Source organism: Anarhichas minor, unplaced genomic scaffold, assembly GCF_050575085.1.
Source record: "Anarhichas minor isolate MPS153535 unplaced genomic scaffold, ASM5057508v1 ptg000030l, whole genome shotgun sequence".
Classification (NCBI taxonomy): domain Eukaryota; kingdom Metazoa; phylum Chordata; class Actinopteri; order Perciformes; family Anarhichadidae; genus Anarhichas; species Anarhichas minor.
Genome location: NW_027466476.1, coordinates 1,786,235 through 1,804,737, shown reverse-complemented (window position 1 = coordinate 1,804,737; position 18,503 = coordinate 1,786,235). Strand labels below are relative to the sequence as shown.

General features: G+C 42.7%; 1 protein-coding gene across 1 annotated transcript; it reads left to right on the top strand.

Annotated features, from left to right (window-relative positions):
* Positions 1-3,595: 3,595 nt before the first annotated feature.
* pdlim2 (PDZ and LIM domain 2 (mystique)) lies at positions 3,596-17,791 on the top strand. The gene is made up of 5 exons (XM_076104978.1): positions 3,596-3,697; positions 10,441-10,559; positions 14,521-14,669; positions 15,389-15,500; positions 16,061-17,791. The coding sequence occupies exons 1-5, from the start codon at positions 3,596-3,598 to the stop codon at positions 16,251-16,253; spliced, it is 675 nt and encodes a 224-aa protein (XP_075961093.1). The 3' UTR covers positions 16,254-17,791.
* The last annotated feature ends 712 nt before the right edge of the window (positions 17,792-18,503 follow it).

The following is an 18,503-nucleotide window of genomic DNA, read 5'->3' as shown; positions in this document are numbered from 1 at the left end:
GTCTTTAGGAATGCACAGCAGAGTCACTCCTAATAACTAATTTGATGTGACTGGAAAGCCACATGGCATGTGGTCTCCTTCCAAGTTGTTTTAGGACGGGGAGGGTTTGCAGGATGTCTTTGTGTGCGGACATGAATCGGCTCTCTGACTGGCTCGCTGTTTCGGCAGATTAGACTGAAATGAATGTGATATATGATGTTCATTTGGACGGCGACACCTAAGGTAGACTGACGACAATAACGTCCTTACACTTGGAATTGCAATTGCGTTACTGTGCCATAAATCGCCTTGACTGAAAGGTAATTATTATATATATACACCATTTGAAATTCCAGTTTTGAATTTTGGAGCTTTTAAAGGGGCACTACACCAATATTACACATGTCGATCAGTATACTTGTCACAAACAGTACTACTCAGCCTGTGAAAACAGTTGTATAGTATTCTGTGTGGCTCTGTAGGGAGCTTTTTTGAAGTCTGTCATCGGGCTTAAGCCTGCAAACTCAACAGAAGTCTATGTTACAAACTTGGGGGTTGAGTTTAATAAACATGAGCAGGCAAAGAGGCTTCAACAAAGGAGTTGAGTTGCATTATAGGATTCATTGTTTTTGGAGCTGGACCCAAAGTAGGAACTTATAGGCCAGGATACCTCAGCTTCTGTTGCTTCAATTTTGACCTTTACTATGAGGCCGACAGCCATTATGCATTATGTTTTCAGGTTACAACATCAGGGCGGTAATTCAGTGCTTCAGTGCAGCTAGAAAAAAAGCGTTTTAGAAAGTCTCTGTTTGAACTGCAGAAATGAGCATGAATAGTTCAGGTGCTCAACTCAGCTTACTGATATTTTATTTTAGGTTTATCGGTGGATTATTTCTCACTGAAGGCATTTTAAGCCTCTGCTGCATACAGATGCTGATGTTTTCAACATCAATTTAAAACCACGTTTAAAAAAAAATCCACTGTGGAGTTGTAGAGGCCGCGGCAGCAAGCCATGGTGGAGCAGACTTCCGTATTGGCCGACCAAAAAACACATTAGAAGCTGTGTTGTGGCTGAGGGCTCCATCTGTGAGTCCTTAAGAATGAACGCTCTCCTGTCATAGCCGTCTATCCGTGACGGCCTCGCATGTTTGTGGTATTTATGGAGTTGCCCGTTCTCCCATTCTGCTTACCATTTTTAAATTGACCATTTTATCTCATTTTCCTGATGTTGGAATCCGTATCGTCTTGGATCCTCTGGGAGACATTACATTCCTTCTATCTCCCTCTTCTCCAATATCAACTTGGCCTTTTTTGGCTTTTTTCTTTTAAACTGTTCCTTCAGTATGTTTGAATTAATATCAAACTACATTATTTGAGAAGACTGCAATTTGGGGTTGTTAACCACTGCTTTGTCCACCCTTTCCTACTTCTTCTGGTCTTAAAGCTGCTTTGGATTGCTTGCTCTGCCGTCTGTGCCTGACAGCCTCAGTGTTTACCATCATCCAGCCTAGTGGATGAGATTTTTGGGTTTTGGCTGACCCCCATCCTCCAAGGGATGTCTACCCTGGTTTTAAAGTGGTGACGAGCCGCTCGCCGCAGTGCTGTGATTAGTGAGTGGAGTTCTTTCAGAGCTTCTCGTGGGGAAATGGCTGGGAAGAGGTCTGCCATGAGTACATGGTGCATTATGCTGCTTGGGCTGGCAGGAACACGGCAGCCCAGTGAGCGCCAAGATGTGGAGCCTCCATGACAAGGCCCTCTGTCCTGCCTGAGAGGTGCAGAGTGCTGCTGTATCAGGTGATCAGCCTCTCAGAAAAAGCTCCTAAAAGGCTTTTCCACCCTTGTTTTGGCTCCCTGAGTGGGGAGAGTGGGATGCGCAACAGAATCCATCATTTTCCAGGGTGTTGGATGTCCTGAGAAAAAGCCCATGTACAATAGTGGCTGTGATGGCAGAAGCTGTGGAAGGCTGGTGCTGCTCTTTCCCTCGCGTCACAAGGCCTGTCGTTGTGTGATGGGAGCTGGAAGAGACGGGGTTTGGGGTGGACACCAGGAAACCTGATGACATTCCCAAACTGTACTTAAGCCATCATACCATCCTGCTCAAATGCAGCAATCTGGACTCATCATGGAGTCCAGACTGTCTTCATATTGTCACACATGCTCTGTGTGTTGCTAATAAGATTATAATTGCTCGGTTAAAAATGATCTCTGCACTTCATGTCTTTCACATACAAAAGCACTTGACTTGAATGCGCTTCATTGAAGAATTTTGGCTATATCTCCATATTTTACATGACCATGTGTAGTGTCTGTGGATTAATTTCGATTCTTGTTTGTGGTTGGTGCGTCCAATGTTTGTATTTGTCATTACCTTTTTAAACTTGGCTGTAAAATAATTTCCCCCCGGGGCAAGAATGTCTGTATTGACCTTTACAGTTCCCATACTGTAGACAATTGGCCACTTGAATGACTGTTTTTCAGGAAATGTATACAGTGCATATTGTTAAAGAGCTCTAAAGGGTAGTTTGTTGAATAAGCAAAGGGGCCTTTTAATCAAAAGGCTTGTTACAGGAAGCATTCATCCATCTTACCCTGACCTTTGACCACCTTAAGAGGAAATGCAAAGAAAACGGAGATATATAATGCATTGTTATAGACGTGTGTTGGAAGCCCTTGTAGGAATAAGGTAGTTCATTCCATTTTTGATTCTAAAGTGCCATTGATGCACATTATTAGTTGTAACTTGTAGTTCTGTGTGGTCATGCCATGATGGGACTGGACTTTAATATCTACTAGCTCACAAAAACAGCAAGGGCATCCTAGATTCCTGCAAGCCGGGCATGAGATTGTATCTGAAGTAGCCGCCACCGTCATGATTCAGAGCATCTGTTTATATCATCAAGGAATGACCACAACGGGATCTCTGTTGCGATTAGCAGAGCCAAGACCAAACTGCTTTTCATGAGACATGACCCGTCGCTGGGCGATTAGGACCAGGCTCCATGTCTGGGTTTGCAGTTGCTGCACTTTGAGGTTCCTGAGGGTTGCCTTAGTGGGCTGCCTGATCCTGTGCTGGCATCGGGTGGTTTCTTTATAAATATCACTCCTAGTGTAGGATGGCCAGCTCCTGCAGGGTGACACCCGTGCAGACCAAACGTTTTCCTCTTTATGCTAAATTGGGAGGAGTGACCTTGGCTGTGTGACATGTCACCAATCTCTTTATCCAGAGAGGGCAGGGTAAGTGTCCTTCCACACATCCTCCATCCCATACATTACTTTGTCCACTATTCTCCGTGCAGCCTGCATGCCAGCGGCTGGCTTTGTCCTGCTCTATTCTGGAGGTTGTGGTGGACTGGAGTGCAAAGCTGCGGTCATCCCTTTGGAGCAGAAATAAAGACTTGGCATGTAGGAATATAACTAAGTTTATGTTTTTAAATTAAGTCAAAATGTAAAAATGTTATAACGCACGCACTGTTTGTTAAGAATTTAATTTATTAGAACGTTTTTATCTTCAGGACTGGAGACTGGAGATAAATGCACCTCACCTGTTGACTGGCTTCTCCTCCAGCCTTAAATACAGATGTGCATTTCGCCTCTTTGAGGATGATTGCTTGGAATGATGTACCATTCCATGTCTGACATGAGTCGGGCTGTTGTTTGGTTTGGCAGGCCGGTGCTGTGCCAAGCCAGTGTCAGGGGAGCGGCGCTGGCCGTGGTCACAGTAGAGCGATGTTTTCTTCTTCTTCCCCTCTGCACAGTGAGCTCTGTGACTGGACAGTGCGAGGCCTTTTCACATGGACTCGTAGCCGTTAAGCTTGGGGTCCATTGTGGCCACTGCACGGGCGGCATGCCTCTCCTCAACCCCACTAATTGATCAGCTCGCCCTGTTTTTCTTTCCCCTGGAGTGGAAAAGCAAACTGGGGCACTTTTGATTCCCTGAGCTTTTTCAGGCCCGTGTGCACTCATGGGGGACTCTAAACCCTGCAAGTTTTATGGGGAAATGTTGGCCGGGAGAGATGGACCTTTTTACTAGTTTGTGCCATTTACGAAGGTGGTTAAACGGTATGTCAACATTCCAAAAGTTGTCACGGAAACGACATGTATAACTGCCCGTCAGTGTGTTCATGCCAGTAAAAATAGACATGTCAGCAAACTGTATATCCCCTTTGTTATACACAGGACAACACCTACATTTTAGGGGAATGGCTTCTATCGCTGCATGTTGGTCATAAATCATAGTTGTTAAGCTGGTAAAATGACACTGAAGAATAATTCTGCTACACTGAGATAAATGCATGTATTGCTGACATTTTAGATTGATGTTTTAGCCATTCACTGAAATTCCTGTTGAAATGAGTACTAGGCTGCACTCCATCATTGCATTATAAGTCCTAGCACTATGTTACACAGTAGAATTACTGTACTTCTGAAACCAGAGTGAGACATACCAGGTGGTTTCTGTCTAATTACTGCAGTTGTCATGCCGTCAGACTCATTAACCATTAGAGCTCAATCACCTTTTATGGAGGGATTGTCACTGACGTCCTGTTTTAAAAGTGGCGTCGTATCTTGACCTCCTAACTTATGACTGTTTTGATCAGCACACCTCTCAGCTTCTTTTGAATGTTGCAAACCTTTTTGCTTAATATTTAACTGAGAAGAAGCATCCTGGTGACTATAAATGAAAAGTACAGCAATTTCAGTCCAACCCTAATGAACTCCAGATGTCTAATGAGCTTGATATGCTGCTCCGGTTGGAGCCTTGTGGAGAATTTAATGGGGATGAAAAATGTGTTGCTTGTAGCACCCTTTGTGGATAAATAAACGCTCAGACTCTTATTCGTTCCTCATAGTGTGTGTGTGTGTGTGTGTGTGTGTGTGAGAGAGAGAGCGCGCCTCCCTCAGACCACCTACACTATGATCACATGAGACGGCTTTGGCTTCTCTCAGAAATCTCACCGTACTTACTGTGCCATTAAAATTCACACACAATCAGGTTCATCCATATTTATCATGTGCTGAGCTGCAGGAATCGTGGACATTACAGTTCAGAAAAACTTTGACCCGATATTGTTTTTGCCATATAGTTCCCTCTCGCTTCCACTTGTAAACTCTTCAATGTGTGTTTGCATTTAGTTTTCAGAGCGAATTACTGTATACTCGGTCGCAGTCATCCTGCTGTCTTCATCTCTCTCTGCTGCTCATTTGGCCTCTAATCTTGTACATATGGTTTATATCTGGAGCGGTCTGATGGTGTGTGGCCATGGCGAACGAATGGAGAGAGGGGGAGGTATTAGCACTGGCATCACGAAGATCTGTCATTTTATTCCATGTTATTGAACGCTGCAGTGTAAGCCAGGGCCAAGCCTTTCTATGTATGATGCATTATAGAGGATTGAGAAGATTGAGCTTGACTTCTAAAGCTTACTCCATGTGCTGTATGGACTGGGTACTGTATATGAGGAGTATATTGCATCCCTATTTTGAAAAAAAGGTAAACTAAGCATGCCCTAAGGTTAGAAAACTAGATCGTCTATATACATCCTACGTATATTAAATGTTGGACTTGAAAACACGCACAAATGGAGGAAAGGGGTCATGACTTGTAGCAGCCTCTATAAGAGTTGTACGAAGTCCACTTGTTGTCTTATCATTATTTAGTCTGAGGCCTTATGTAAAGCAGCTGCAATGAGGCAATAAAAAAAGCTGAAGAATGTTAATGACATGATTTTTGATACAAAACAATCATGTTTTATTTGTTACAGAACATGGACACAGTGATGCACCATCACTTAGACTTAATTACAAGGCAGGGTCCATCAGTGACAGTGGATAACGAGTAGGTTACAGTCAGCCTCGGGTCTTCGCTCAGGACCTCCACCAATGCACACTGCTGGATAGGAAACACTGTACACAGCCCTGATTAATACCCAGCCCAGGATGTCTGCTGTCCCCCGCCTCATTGTAGTGCAGCAGTCATGTCTGTGGTGGAGACGGTGAATGAGCAGTTATGGCACTTTCTTACAGCGGCATTAAGCTTCCCAAAATAAAGGCTCCCCAAGGCAATCGGCCCTGTGCGCTGCTGGCCCTGTAATTGAAGATGCAGGGTGGTAATGACGATGATGCAGAGTGGCTTGCTTGGAGCCAGACTGAAGGCTCCTCCACTGGCACTGTCCCCAACATCTCACATGGGCCTTGATATGAAACAGCTGCCCTCACTTCTCTTCACCATCTCTTGTTTGTTTGTGTCTTGAAGTGGCCAATGAACCAGAGGCTTGTTCCTGTGATGGAGTGATTGGCTTGCGTTTTTGACAGTTTAACCGCCATTTTCCCTCCAATACCGAGCTTTTTTCCTGCACTTAAGCCAGTCACACTTGATCAGTCATTTACTTAAATCATATCCTGATATTTAGGATCAGTCATCCACAAATGCTTTTTAGAGCAACGGAGAACATTTTTAAAAATTGGTTATAAAAACACATAATATAATACATGTATACTAAACCACTGATAAACACAGATTGTTAAAGTGATGTAAATCAAACAAATTGACACAATTAATGTGATTGGACACTCCCTTTATTTCTTGTTTAAGAAATGTTTCTTGCTATGACTTGTCCGGTCACACCTGTCTTGGTTGACAATACAAAAAGAAATACACGTTTGGATTTTCATATGTAGAAACCAAACTGAATCTGATTGTCACAGTTTGACATTGATCTCAAGCACCCAATAGTGTAGGAATTTGAAGCCAATTTCTGTAGGGGAACTGTGAAATTACACCTTTCATGTCCTTCACATGATGCCATTGAGTTCAAACTTGAGTTCAAACTTTTTCACATAAATTAAAAAAACAGACGTCTGAAACACGAGTCAGAAAAATTTCCCAGAACAAATAATTAAAAGCCTTTATTTAAATCATTAGGTCCTACAAGTTGTAAAATGCACTAATAGCCAAAATCCAGAGTTATTCTCTTCCCTCTGTTCATGTGAAGGAGCCTAAGACCGAGCAGCTGGGAGGCGGGGTTAAAGGAAACGCTAGTGCGCTTGCTCTATGGACTCATAGATGTGGAAGCTTTGGGAAAGATCTGGGTAATTTTATAATTCAGCCAAGTCATTTTGGTTTCATGGGCCACTGAGCAACTTTCATAGGAATGAACACTGTATCCAGTTCTCTTTATACAGCCATGGCGTACCCTGTTTCTCTCCCAATGCATGCTGGGATAGGTTCCAGCCCCCTCGCCCCTTCCAGGAATAAAGCAGTTATACGCAACGGATAGATGGATAATTCAAATAAACAGCAGGTTTCAACACAGCTTTCCACAACTCTTCTGCCATCTTTGCTGCAGATGTCTTGCCACAGAAAGATGGATATTTCAACATTAAAGCCTCTGAAAACTTGAAGCATTTATCTCACTAAACAAGCATTAATCAAAGTTAAAGTTTGGAAAAGAAAATCCGTTGGTATTATTTATTACGAGTTTAACACTAAAAAAAACTCAGCTAATCTGCTTCATCAGGACTGTGTGGGTTTGATTTGATCAGATTTGATGAACAACATTGGCAAACAACCAAATATTGTCATCAGATCTGGATTCAAATGTTGCTAAATCCTAATTGGTGCTCTGAAATGACAGGTGGCATCACCTTTTTCCAACTGAACCTCATCCACAGTGAAAAAAGCTCGGACAAAAACATACAGAGCTCATGTTAAATAGTCCAAACTGTTCTAGCTTTGGCAGAAAATAGTGCGTCTATTATTATACCCTATTGCTCATAACAAGAAGCTGATTGAGTGTCAACATGCATGAATTCACAAATTTACTCACAAAAGTGCAACACTTAAAGGGACAGACTTTTAGGTTGGATATGTTATTGTTTATGCAGCTCAAGACCAGCATACCATTGACTTGCCCTAATGATCCTGTGTGCTACCCTCCAAGTTTGTTTATGGATGAGACGTGGTGCAGTTAACCAAGTGTATTCTGCGTTGTAGCTCTGAGATCAGCTGTGTGTAATGGTCCGATGGCTTCCAATGGAGCAGTGATGATTTTAGAACAAAGATGTTTTAGGGAGCCCTGTTTAAGGCCATCACCAGCATGACCTGTTACTGCTATAAAAGGCTGGCATCGGAGACTGTAGAGTGGATGATGGTGATGGAGGAACTGCTCTGGTGGTGCTGACGTTTTTTTTTTTTTAACTTACTAAGGTCGAGCTCAATCACAGCTGCATTCTTGCTGTCACAGTGGAGCGCTTGTTTCTTCTCTCTCCCTCCTCCCTTTTGTTTTTCTTTACTTCATTGCATTCCTCTTGAGTCTCGTAGATCAGAGTTGTGATTCTATCGGTAATTCTTCTGCTGTTGGAGAGCATGAAGATCTACATTCAGTAGCCGGACACTTGTATAACAAAGGCTTGGTTTGCATTACTGTGGATTCATCTATGTGGCTTCACTAGGTCTTCCTGAAATAATACCTAAAGCATGTATGTCTATCAGGTATATGCCCGTGAGATTGGTTCACAGCAGGAGAGGACATGGGTCTCTCTACTCTTGTACTCTGATGATAAAGAATATGTGATCTTATGAGCCTGTGGTTATTATACTGGGTTTATCCTGGGAGGAATCACAGGCAGACGTCCCAATGATCATTTCTGGTAAAGGCTTCCTGGCACGCACCACTAATCTGCCCACTCACTAAGGAAAAAGAAGAGGAAAATTGGACTCGATTGAGAACAGAGACATTGTTCAAAGAGTTTCTGAATTGGAAGCGGGTGCTTGCATTGGAGATGCAAATCTTTGACTCAATCAGTGCCACTGTGTCTGCGTGGAGCTCCAGCATCACCTCAAACTTGAGTCTCAGACATGTAGCAGTTGAAAGACCTGGGTGGAGACGCTTCTCCCTTGGATGGAGCCTGCGTAACACCGATGCCAGCTGACGGTTGAGGGAGAAAAACTCAGTGCGCCCAATTGTGAAATCGGTACTCCTTGAGCTGTCCGTGGGCTGCTTGATTCAAACTCAATGTTTTCCTGGACTGTATGCACAGACCTGAAATAAACTAAGAGCTTTGTTTCCCAGCAAACTGGGAGTTGTGAATGTGTTATTTTGTTAGATTGAATGTTGCAGCAGTGCATGGGTATGCCTTCTGGGATCAGTAAGTGGTCAGTATTACAGGTGGACACGATTAGATGCCAGACAGTGTTGTGGTTTAAAACGATTAGTTTGTTGGAATTCCTGACAGTAAAAGTGTCTGGGTTGAGTTATGTGCTGTGCAGACTTAGTCCAGGTGTGCTGAGTGTTTAGTGTGAACATGTGCCTGAGGTCACTTTCACTAGCTGCTCACTCCTGCACTCTTATGATGTAATTTAATAGGTCAACCTTTGCCCGCAGTGTTGTAACTGTGTATTCTGCCTTTGGATTCTGCTAAGAACGGCTCCAATAAAAAAATATCAATGGCACATATGCTGAGACCTTAGTTTATGAGCTTCTTGTGTACAATAGGTGTGCAGCGCCCTCTTCTGTCAAGAGTCAAACACTCCCTTAATAACTAAGACTTTCCTTCCTGAATTACACTATTGTTTGTACTGTGAGTGTTCAGTTTGGCTTAAAGAGCTTCTGGCTGTGTGGAATGTCTCCCCTCATTTCGTGGTGATGGACACTGTTTATAACTATCATGAATAATTATGCGATTTGCACAGCATCTGGAAGCCATTGAAGTACATGCTGGCTCTGTCTTTCCCATCAGACCAACTCTGGAGTCAGAGCCAAACATCTGTTGCCACACAATCTATCAGCTGAGGGGCTGAAGCACAGCTCTGATATAAATGGTAATCAAGAAGAAAAAAAATAAATAAATAAAAATGATGTGGGTCGCTGTGACTGTTGAGACTGATCAGACTGCAGTAGAGGAATGCTGGGGCGTGACTCATGCAATAGGAACTTTGAGAGCACGGGGCATCACATACAATCAAACGATGACAGTCTATTGTTTATTCTACGCTGAAAGAACTTCTCCAGGTTTCAGTCAAGTCATCTGACGATGAAGTAAAAAGGATCCGTGGTGTTTTGTATGTAGTGTTTCTTTATCTGGAGCTGGTTTTAGTCTACTGATAAATCTCTCTTGTTTTGATCCTGACAGAATATATCCGCCGCCATAGTGTGTCGGAATTTGTTTTAATCCCCTCAGATTTAGCGCTTACTGAAACGAGGACGCTACATTTGTTCAGTGCCAATATGCTGCTTGGAGGAGCAGCGATTCAGATATACTGCTGGTGAATTCCTGCCTCTCCACTGAACATACTCTTAGCTCTTATTGTAACTTTTATTTTACAGTACCATTGCATCATGGTCATCATCAATTGATTCCTCAACTCTGAGGTGCAAACTTGATTTCAGCTGCTGCATGTCTGTTGGCTTTCATGCTCACTCACAATCTTTCTTTCGTTGACGCTTTCCTCTTCCTCCACAGGAGTTCTCCTCTTCCGACTACAGGAATAATTCTGTGTCCAGCAGAACCCCGACCCCGCCAGGACGCTACTCGCCCCACAGCCCCATTGATCGGGACGTACCCATGTCCCCTCGGCGCAGGTAAAGACCACTCCCAATTTTACACCAATAAAACATGACGACAACACCGCAAAAGTGACTGCAGTCTGCTATGGATGAACGCCTCTAATCTTTAAGTTTCATCTTTGGTTGCAGTGAATCATAAAGTGGAAATATGATATTGCAAATCTCACCAGATATACAGTAGCTATTCCAAATCAGTCATCGCTTGTACTGCAACTATTGGAATAGTGGGGGGGGAAAAAGACACATTGTACTTTAATTATATGCTTGAATACAAACAACCAGATGTTTCTACAGTCCACAGAATACACAACATGCAGAGCTACTTATATATTTGTCTTCATTTTAGCCCATAAAACTATAGTCACTCGTCAGAAGTGTAAAGCTTCCACATATTTGCAGTAGCAGGATGGTGTCCTATCTAACAGTGTGTACATTGTACAGGCAGTCATTCAGTGCCATCTATAGGCCACCAGGGTTTACACCCACAGATTCAAGCCTACAAATTTCCTGTTTCTTGCCAATAGTCATTTCATACACAAAGGAAAAAAACAATAAGAGAAGCTTTCACGATGAGCTAGCGCTAGCAGTAATAACTGCCTTTGTAAGGAAAATGCATTTAGTTAATGTTTGAGGCTGTATTTACTTCTGAATTGTTTTATGGAAGAGTGTAATCTCGTCTAACACAATGGTATCTACATACACCTACAGTATGGTTGGGTCAACCGCTCTCACTGTTTCAACATAAAATGGTCACCGTAAGCCTGATAAAAGTATTTTTTTTGCAGGGATATTGTGTTGGATTACATGAGGTTATTGCAGTTTTACCCATATTTGGAATTCAGCTGGTAGCAAACCTCTTCTGGAAACATTCCTTTCTATATTTGTAATTATTTTTCTTCCTTTCAAAAGGTCTGTGTGGAAACTCGGTTGAAAGTGCAAATGGATGGATTAGTCTGTCGACACATTTGGTGCACAATTGTGAGTCAGCTTTTGAAATCACTGCTGTGTTGCAGCTGACCGTTGGTGCTTCGAGCTGTTTGCAGCTGCACTCTGAGTCAACAACAACAAATGAACTTTCAGCCTTTGGGAAACACTATATTGTGTCCACCACCTGCACTACAGTTTGCTTTTTCCTGCTTTGCCCCCTCTGATGAGGTGATGCAGCTGTAATTTGACAGTTCATAGCGTGCAGGTGCTGCCCTCTGAACATTTTTTGGATTCACTCACACTCACCAAAGCTTTTTGTCTCGGCAGAAATGAAAATCTTCTTTTAGTCTCACACACACACTCCTCTGTGGTCCACTCCCTCTGCTGGAGAGCCTGGTGCCTGTGTTTTCACAGTGAGGGATGGTTGACTTTGGACCCAGTTCCCCCTTGGGTAACCACAGCTAGTGATATGACGTGTCAGCGACTGCAGTCATAGTCCAAACACCCCATATTCCCTAAAAAGTCAGATTTTTTACTTCTCCCCCCGATTGGCCCCCCAGTCTGGAGCCCCCGGCCTGCACACCAAGCCTCTCCCAGCTCCTCCTCAGCCAATCACAGACTCAGTGACACCCATTTACCCACCCCTCCATGTCGCATGTCCAATGAGTTTCAACCCAGAGGCACACCTTTCAGTTAGAATCCTGTTTTTCTGTCGTCTGGTTAAGATAGAGGTGTGTGTGTTAGGCATCTAATATTGTTTTTTCTCGTGTATGTTCCGAGTTGCTACATCATTGAAATACAGGGACAGTTACTGTCTTTGTTGCCTCTTTCTTTCGGTTTGAGGTGAGTCTTGTCATTTCGAGTTTTGTCATTTGGATTTCTTTTGTCAGGATGTACCGTCTGTGGTTTAGATGTTGTACTGCAAGTAAGACTGTTTGAGAAATGTGGTTGGAATTTGGTTGTGGTTGTGATGTTGTATGTTTTGGCTACGCTCATGTGCTGTGACTACATCTTTATCATTGCAGCTCTGTGCATGGAAACCAGCAACACATTCATCTACATTGTGTAGATGTTACATCATTTGAACGCACAATTCTCAGATGACCTACTGATACATGATACTTTTAGAAAATGCTTCCACTGCAAATCCTTGTGCACCCGACTGCTTGTTCAGATGCACGCTGTCCCCTCTCACCCTCACCTCTGTTGATTGTTTTCCTGCCATTTGACCTCGACTTCCCATTTACTTTGAGAATGAGAATTTTTTTTTTAAAGGGATGGTGAGGGGAAATGGATTGCTGAGGGTGGAGCTGCTGAGCATGTGGAGAACTTGGAGGGTGTGCTTTAGAGGTCTGTTTTCAATTTGAACCATGTTCTGTGATTAAGACGAAGGGTCTGAGCGTTTGCCTCGGTCACATGTTTGTCTGTTTGCCATCTCCCCTTTCAGCTATGTTCCTTTAGCGGTAAGAAGCTGAAATGCAGGCAGGAAGAATACATGTACACAGCCAAGCATGAAGCTTAAGAACCACTGTGAACATGTGAGATGTTGTTTTCTATGTAACATGTACAAGAGAGGTCCATAATTATATGGACAGTGACTGTTTTTTTTCACACTGTTTTATTTATGTTCTATTAAAATAAGACCTTTCACTATGAGGTCAAAGTGCTGACTTTCAGCTGTAAGCGTCCCTTTTCGTGCATAGTCCCCAATTAGATAGGACAATGCAGCAGGACAGTGATCCTAAACATCAAACCAAAGCATCCAGGGAGTTTCTTTTTCTCTGGCCAGTTAAATGTTCTTGACTGGCCAAGTCTGTCATCTGACCTTAATCCAACTGAGCATGTGTTTGACAGACTGAAGTCAAAAGCCTGAAACAAGAGGGAAGTGAAGATTGCAGCAGCACAAACCTGGCAGAGTATCACCAGAGAAGATGCCAAGTATTTGCTGATGTCTGCGGTTCATAAATACCATAGACGTCAAAGGCGTTACAACCAAATGTGATGCGACTTGTTGATTTGTCAAATGACTTATTCCAGTATAGTTGTCGATAGTGTAAAAAAAAAAAAAAGCACTACCCTGTTCGCCCAAACTAAAGCTTATATACTTATTTCAGATCCAGTGAACAACAGTAGAGGGTTAACACAGCTTGTTTGTTGCACATCCGTCACTGTCAAGCTACTTGATTTTGTCATTGTACAACAATATAGCTCGTAGTGCAGTGATTCCAAAAGGTTTACATACTGAGTCACAATAACACAGTTTCCATGATGGAGGTTGAGGTTATTGTCTCTGAGCACATTCTTCACAGCAGAGGTGTCCGTTAAAGAGTAAATATTTGGGCAGATGCGTTGTCTGTGTCAACAGGAGAGAGAGTCGGTCAGGTTAAGTTGACTGACTCTGGCTGACAAGTTGGCTACAGGTGGCAGGCATCAAACCACGCCTGGCTCGGCTAGTCTACCAACCGGTTCCTGCTGACAGCAAACACTCGCCGGCTCCCTCCAAACAAATACACTGACATGAGAACATGCTTTGTGTCTTTGTGTTTGTTTTTTTACTAATGAATCAGTCAGTCCGGATTTGAATGCATGCGTTTCTTGAACAGAGGTTGAAGAAGCTAATGTCTGTTATTCTCCATCACGCCTTGTGTCAGGCATACAGTAGGACTTTCTAATTCATTTACACAATGATGGTTGCTGAACTGATTGAACTGCTCTTCTATTGCAAAGATTTCACACATTCTATGTAGCTTCCACTCTCAGTGGAACGGTGCCTCTTGACGGGGTTCTGTTGGGAGAACGATGTACGGTTGGACACCGTTTGGCCTCTTGCCTGTAATGTGCAATCTAGACTTAATGCGCGGAGGTCAACCTCTCAAAACCAGCTGCTGCCTCTTTCTTCATTTCCTCTGGATTCAGTGAGACTAGACTACAGAGTATTTCATAAATGTACATTTTCTGCTGAACACGTCACCAAGATGTCGAGGTATGACTTTAGTGAACGTGATAACCTGCAGCCAGTGATTTACGTTTTTATTTATTCCTTCTACAGCAGTTCAAGCTCCGACTTTACCATGCAGAAGTTCGACACGGAGTCGGAGGTGTACAAGATGATTCAGGAGAATAAGGAGTCCCGCACGGCGCCTCGTCAGTCCAACACCTTTAAAATGCTGCAAGAGGTCCTGGAGGCTGACGAGAAAGGTTAGAAGCACTTGACGTTACAAACAAATGTGCACAAATGAAAGAAGTAAGAATCGCTGTCTATTTAGCGTGCAATACTCGATATTTTCGCAAATATTCTCCTGCATATTCTGTCATTTTTATCCTGCAAGAATACGTGAATAAGTTAAATGTTGTGTTCAGTGGGGCCCTACACAAGATGACAAGTACATGGATGTGTTTGCATGGAGGAGCTTTGCAGGATTGCATAACTTGTCTTAACATTTAGACTGATCTATATCTTAATGACCCCTTTGCAAATACGTCATAAAATTATACCGCCTGCAGTTTTGGTGGCACCTCTCCATTTTAAAATCATCTCTGTTAAAAGTGCATCGTTGCCATATGGCCATCACCTGTGCAGGATGGAGAGTTCATATTGTGAACAGCCTATCATGGAGTGCATCTGTCCTCCTCTTCCCACCCCTCTGCTTTGATAAATGTCGGGACAAATAAATCCAGATAGCGCTAACATACTTTCACGACTTGATGATGACCAATGTGTGGAAAGCCATTTCATGGAGTGTGTCCCATGGGTGATGAGCTTGTGATGACTAGTGGGAAACACAAACCAGCTCCGCTGACAGAGGGCAGTGAAGGCCAACAAGGTGTTGATGCGATGGAAAGAGATGCAGGCCTGTGGCAACATCCCTCTTAGCGGCTCTGTTCATGTTTGTGTGCGTGTGTGTTTTTGACTCCAGAGGCAGCCCGGCTGTTCCCAGGGAAACTTTCGCCAAGCACCCCGAAACAAAGCACATCAGTGGGAGGAGTCCAAAAAAACCACACCTGTGAGAAATGCGGCACCAGCATTGTGTAAGTTCCTGCAGTTACACGTTCACTAGTGTGTGTGTGTGTGTGTGTGTGTGTGTGTGTGCGCGCCCAAAGTAACAACCGGTTATTATGACTATTACATCTAATTATTGAATGTACAGGAACAAGTCTTAAGGTCATATTTTACTCACGTTTCAGTGTTTGCAAATGAGTTTATTACTAAGCTTTATTTTACCAAGTAAAGACGATTGATTTATTTCTAAAGCGGATCAAATGTTTTGCTTTCATTTTAGTGTCATGATACAGATGTTATCTGCCGGAGTTCAAATATTGTCACTTGTTTGAGAAAGGTGAAACTGCATTGTAAGAATTGTATCACCACATTGCCAAAACATTTGATCATAGGAAAGTGTCGGTATAACATGAACATGCTAATGTTTTTGCTGTGGCGTCATCTTGTCACTTTTCCTTGAAGATACAAATTGAACTGTGACGTATATCACTGCTGATCTTTGTAACCCTCGAGTTGATTTTCATTGAAAATGAGGCAAATCATTTCACCCTGTTGTCTGATAGTCCTGTGTGTTTCAACTCTCCCACAGCACACTGGCCGTGCGCATCGCTGACGACCGCTTCCGCCATACAGAGTGCTACACCTGCACAGATTGCGGCCTCAACCTCAAGATGAGAGGTCACTTTTACGTCGGAGATGTGATGTACTGTGAGAAGCACGCCAAAGAGAGGTACCAAGGCCCAGAAAGTCCTCCTCAAGCCACCATGTCCCCGCGCCAATAAGTGCCATCCCACACCTGCCCCGCTCTGGACGTAGAGTGCTGCTTGTCCTTCTGAAGCTCCACACCATCTGACTCAGTTCTAGACCTTGGGATGGGGCGTGGAGGTGGACACTAGTCTACGAAATGGCAGAGGATGTTCTTTTCTGATCACATTTAACCATACTTTGCAATATTATGATTACTTTTCTTGCCTTTTCTTATATGAGCATTGGGGCTTTGTTTTTCAAATGACCCGTCCTCTGCGGTCTCTTTAGGTTATTCTTAGCTGTAATGATGCACAGCTGCCATGGACTCGAGCCACATCACATTGTGCTACGGCCAGATTTACATAACGCCAACGCTTTAGACAAACTGAACAGGACTGGCTCTCTGAGGATCTGGATGATCATTTGAATCTCCTGCTGACACAAAGGGACCAAAATCTCACCTACACTGCTTGCCATTTAAAAAAAAATGTACTGTACACAGACAGTGCTGTGTGGGTGTGTATGGATGCATGCTTTCACGTGTGTGTGTGTGTGTGTGTGTGTGTGTGTGTGTGTGTGTGTGTGTGTGTGTGTGTGTGTGTGTGTGTGTGTGTGTGTGTGTGTGTGTGTGTGTGTGTGTGTGTGTGTGTGTGTGTGTGTGTGTGTGTGTGTGTGTGTGTGTGTGTGTGTGTGTGTGTGTGTGTGTGTGTGTGTGTGTGTGTGTGTGTGTGTGTGTGTGTATGAGAGAAGGGAAGGAGGGTCCAAGTTGTTACAGATGCAAAGGAGTTTGTGAATTTTGTGCTAGAGTCAGGCCAAAAGCCCTCGAGTTTTTCTATTTCATTTGTAAGCAGAATTTATAGTAGAAATAATGAAAAAAATACATATTTGCTGACTTGTTTTGTTGCTTATGAGGGACTATAGATGAATTGAATATATACAACTATTTTTGATGTTTTTGTGATTGAACTGTATTCTATAATATAGACCATTTAAATGCATAATGTCTGCACAGGACATTTAGTGTGAAAATAATTGATACTACACCTGTCCAGTTGCAGCAGTACTCAGAGATAAACTATGATGTTCGCATTACTTGTGGCACTTAATAAAATCGCACAACCTAAAGCTTCTTCAGTGACGATGACTGTGTTGGAATCATAAGCGTACACGTCTTCCTACATCCTTACATGGGTCTTTACTTTGTAGTGATGTCTGCCCTGTCTAAGTATTTTTATCAACTTATTTTTGTCCCTTTGCCATACAGGGATGGCAAATATTAGACTCGCTTAACTGTCTTTTAAGTTGAATAGACTTTTTTTTGTCACGGCTGACCTTTTGTTGCCGCTTAGCAGTAAAACACAGGTGTAACTAATTACATTAATGATCTCGGGGCGCTGGAGTGGGGTGCAGCCATTATCAAAGTTTTTAGTTACAGCTGTGCTGCTCCTGCTGGGACTTGACAAAATGTCTGCTGTGAAAATGGCCCAATTACAATGCATGACAATAAATCGTTAACCCTATGTCTTACTGTGTGTAGTAAGATGTGACCTTATTTGAGATTTAAAAAAAAAAAAAAAAAATAGGCATGCAAAATAATACTTGTAATGTTAGGAGACTAACAAACTTAATATAAAAAAAAGTTGTACAGTTGTCACTGGTGTTTTGGCAATGCTGGTGTAGAGGTACACCACACATTTGATGATCAACAGCTGACCGAACAAGAGGTATGTACTGAGAATTTGATAGCCTAATTGATATAATGTGAATTATCTGGATTTAATTTGTCATATCCATTTATGTATAAATACAATTATAATAAACTGCAGAGTAAGAATGAAGTTCTTAGAATTTCACTTCGGGGACTTTAATGATAAAAGCTAAAATTAGGATTCCAATCCTAAACGGACCATGTTTTTCATCTGTTGTGTCAAAAAATGAGACTGTTGTTACATGGACTTATAATTATGCTGTCCATAGAGAAGAGCTAACGCATATGAGTTTGGAAGTGCAATGATGGCGTGCTGTAGTTGGCTAATGACGCAGGAGTCAAAACAATACTCTAGTGGTCTATACTATATTATATTATTTTTTCAGATGGGGAAATGTGAATGAGAGCCAACAGCGAGGACATCACACTGATTTTAAAATGGAAGACTTAAGTCCTCATCATCAACACAGCTTTGCCAGGGATTGGTGCTTCACCGGATGGAATTGTTTAAATTGATACAAACATTTTTTGCTGAAGATATTGTCTTAATATGTAGCTCAATTAAAATGAGGTTAGT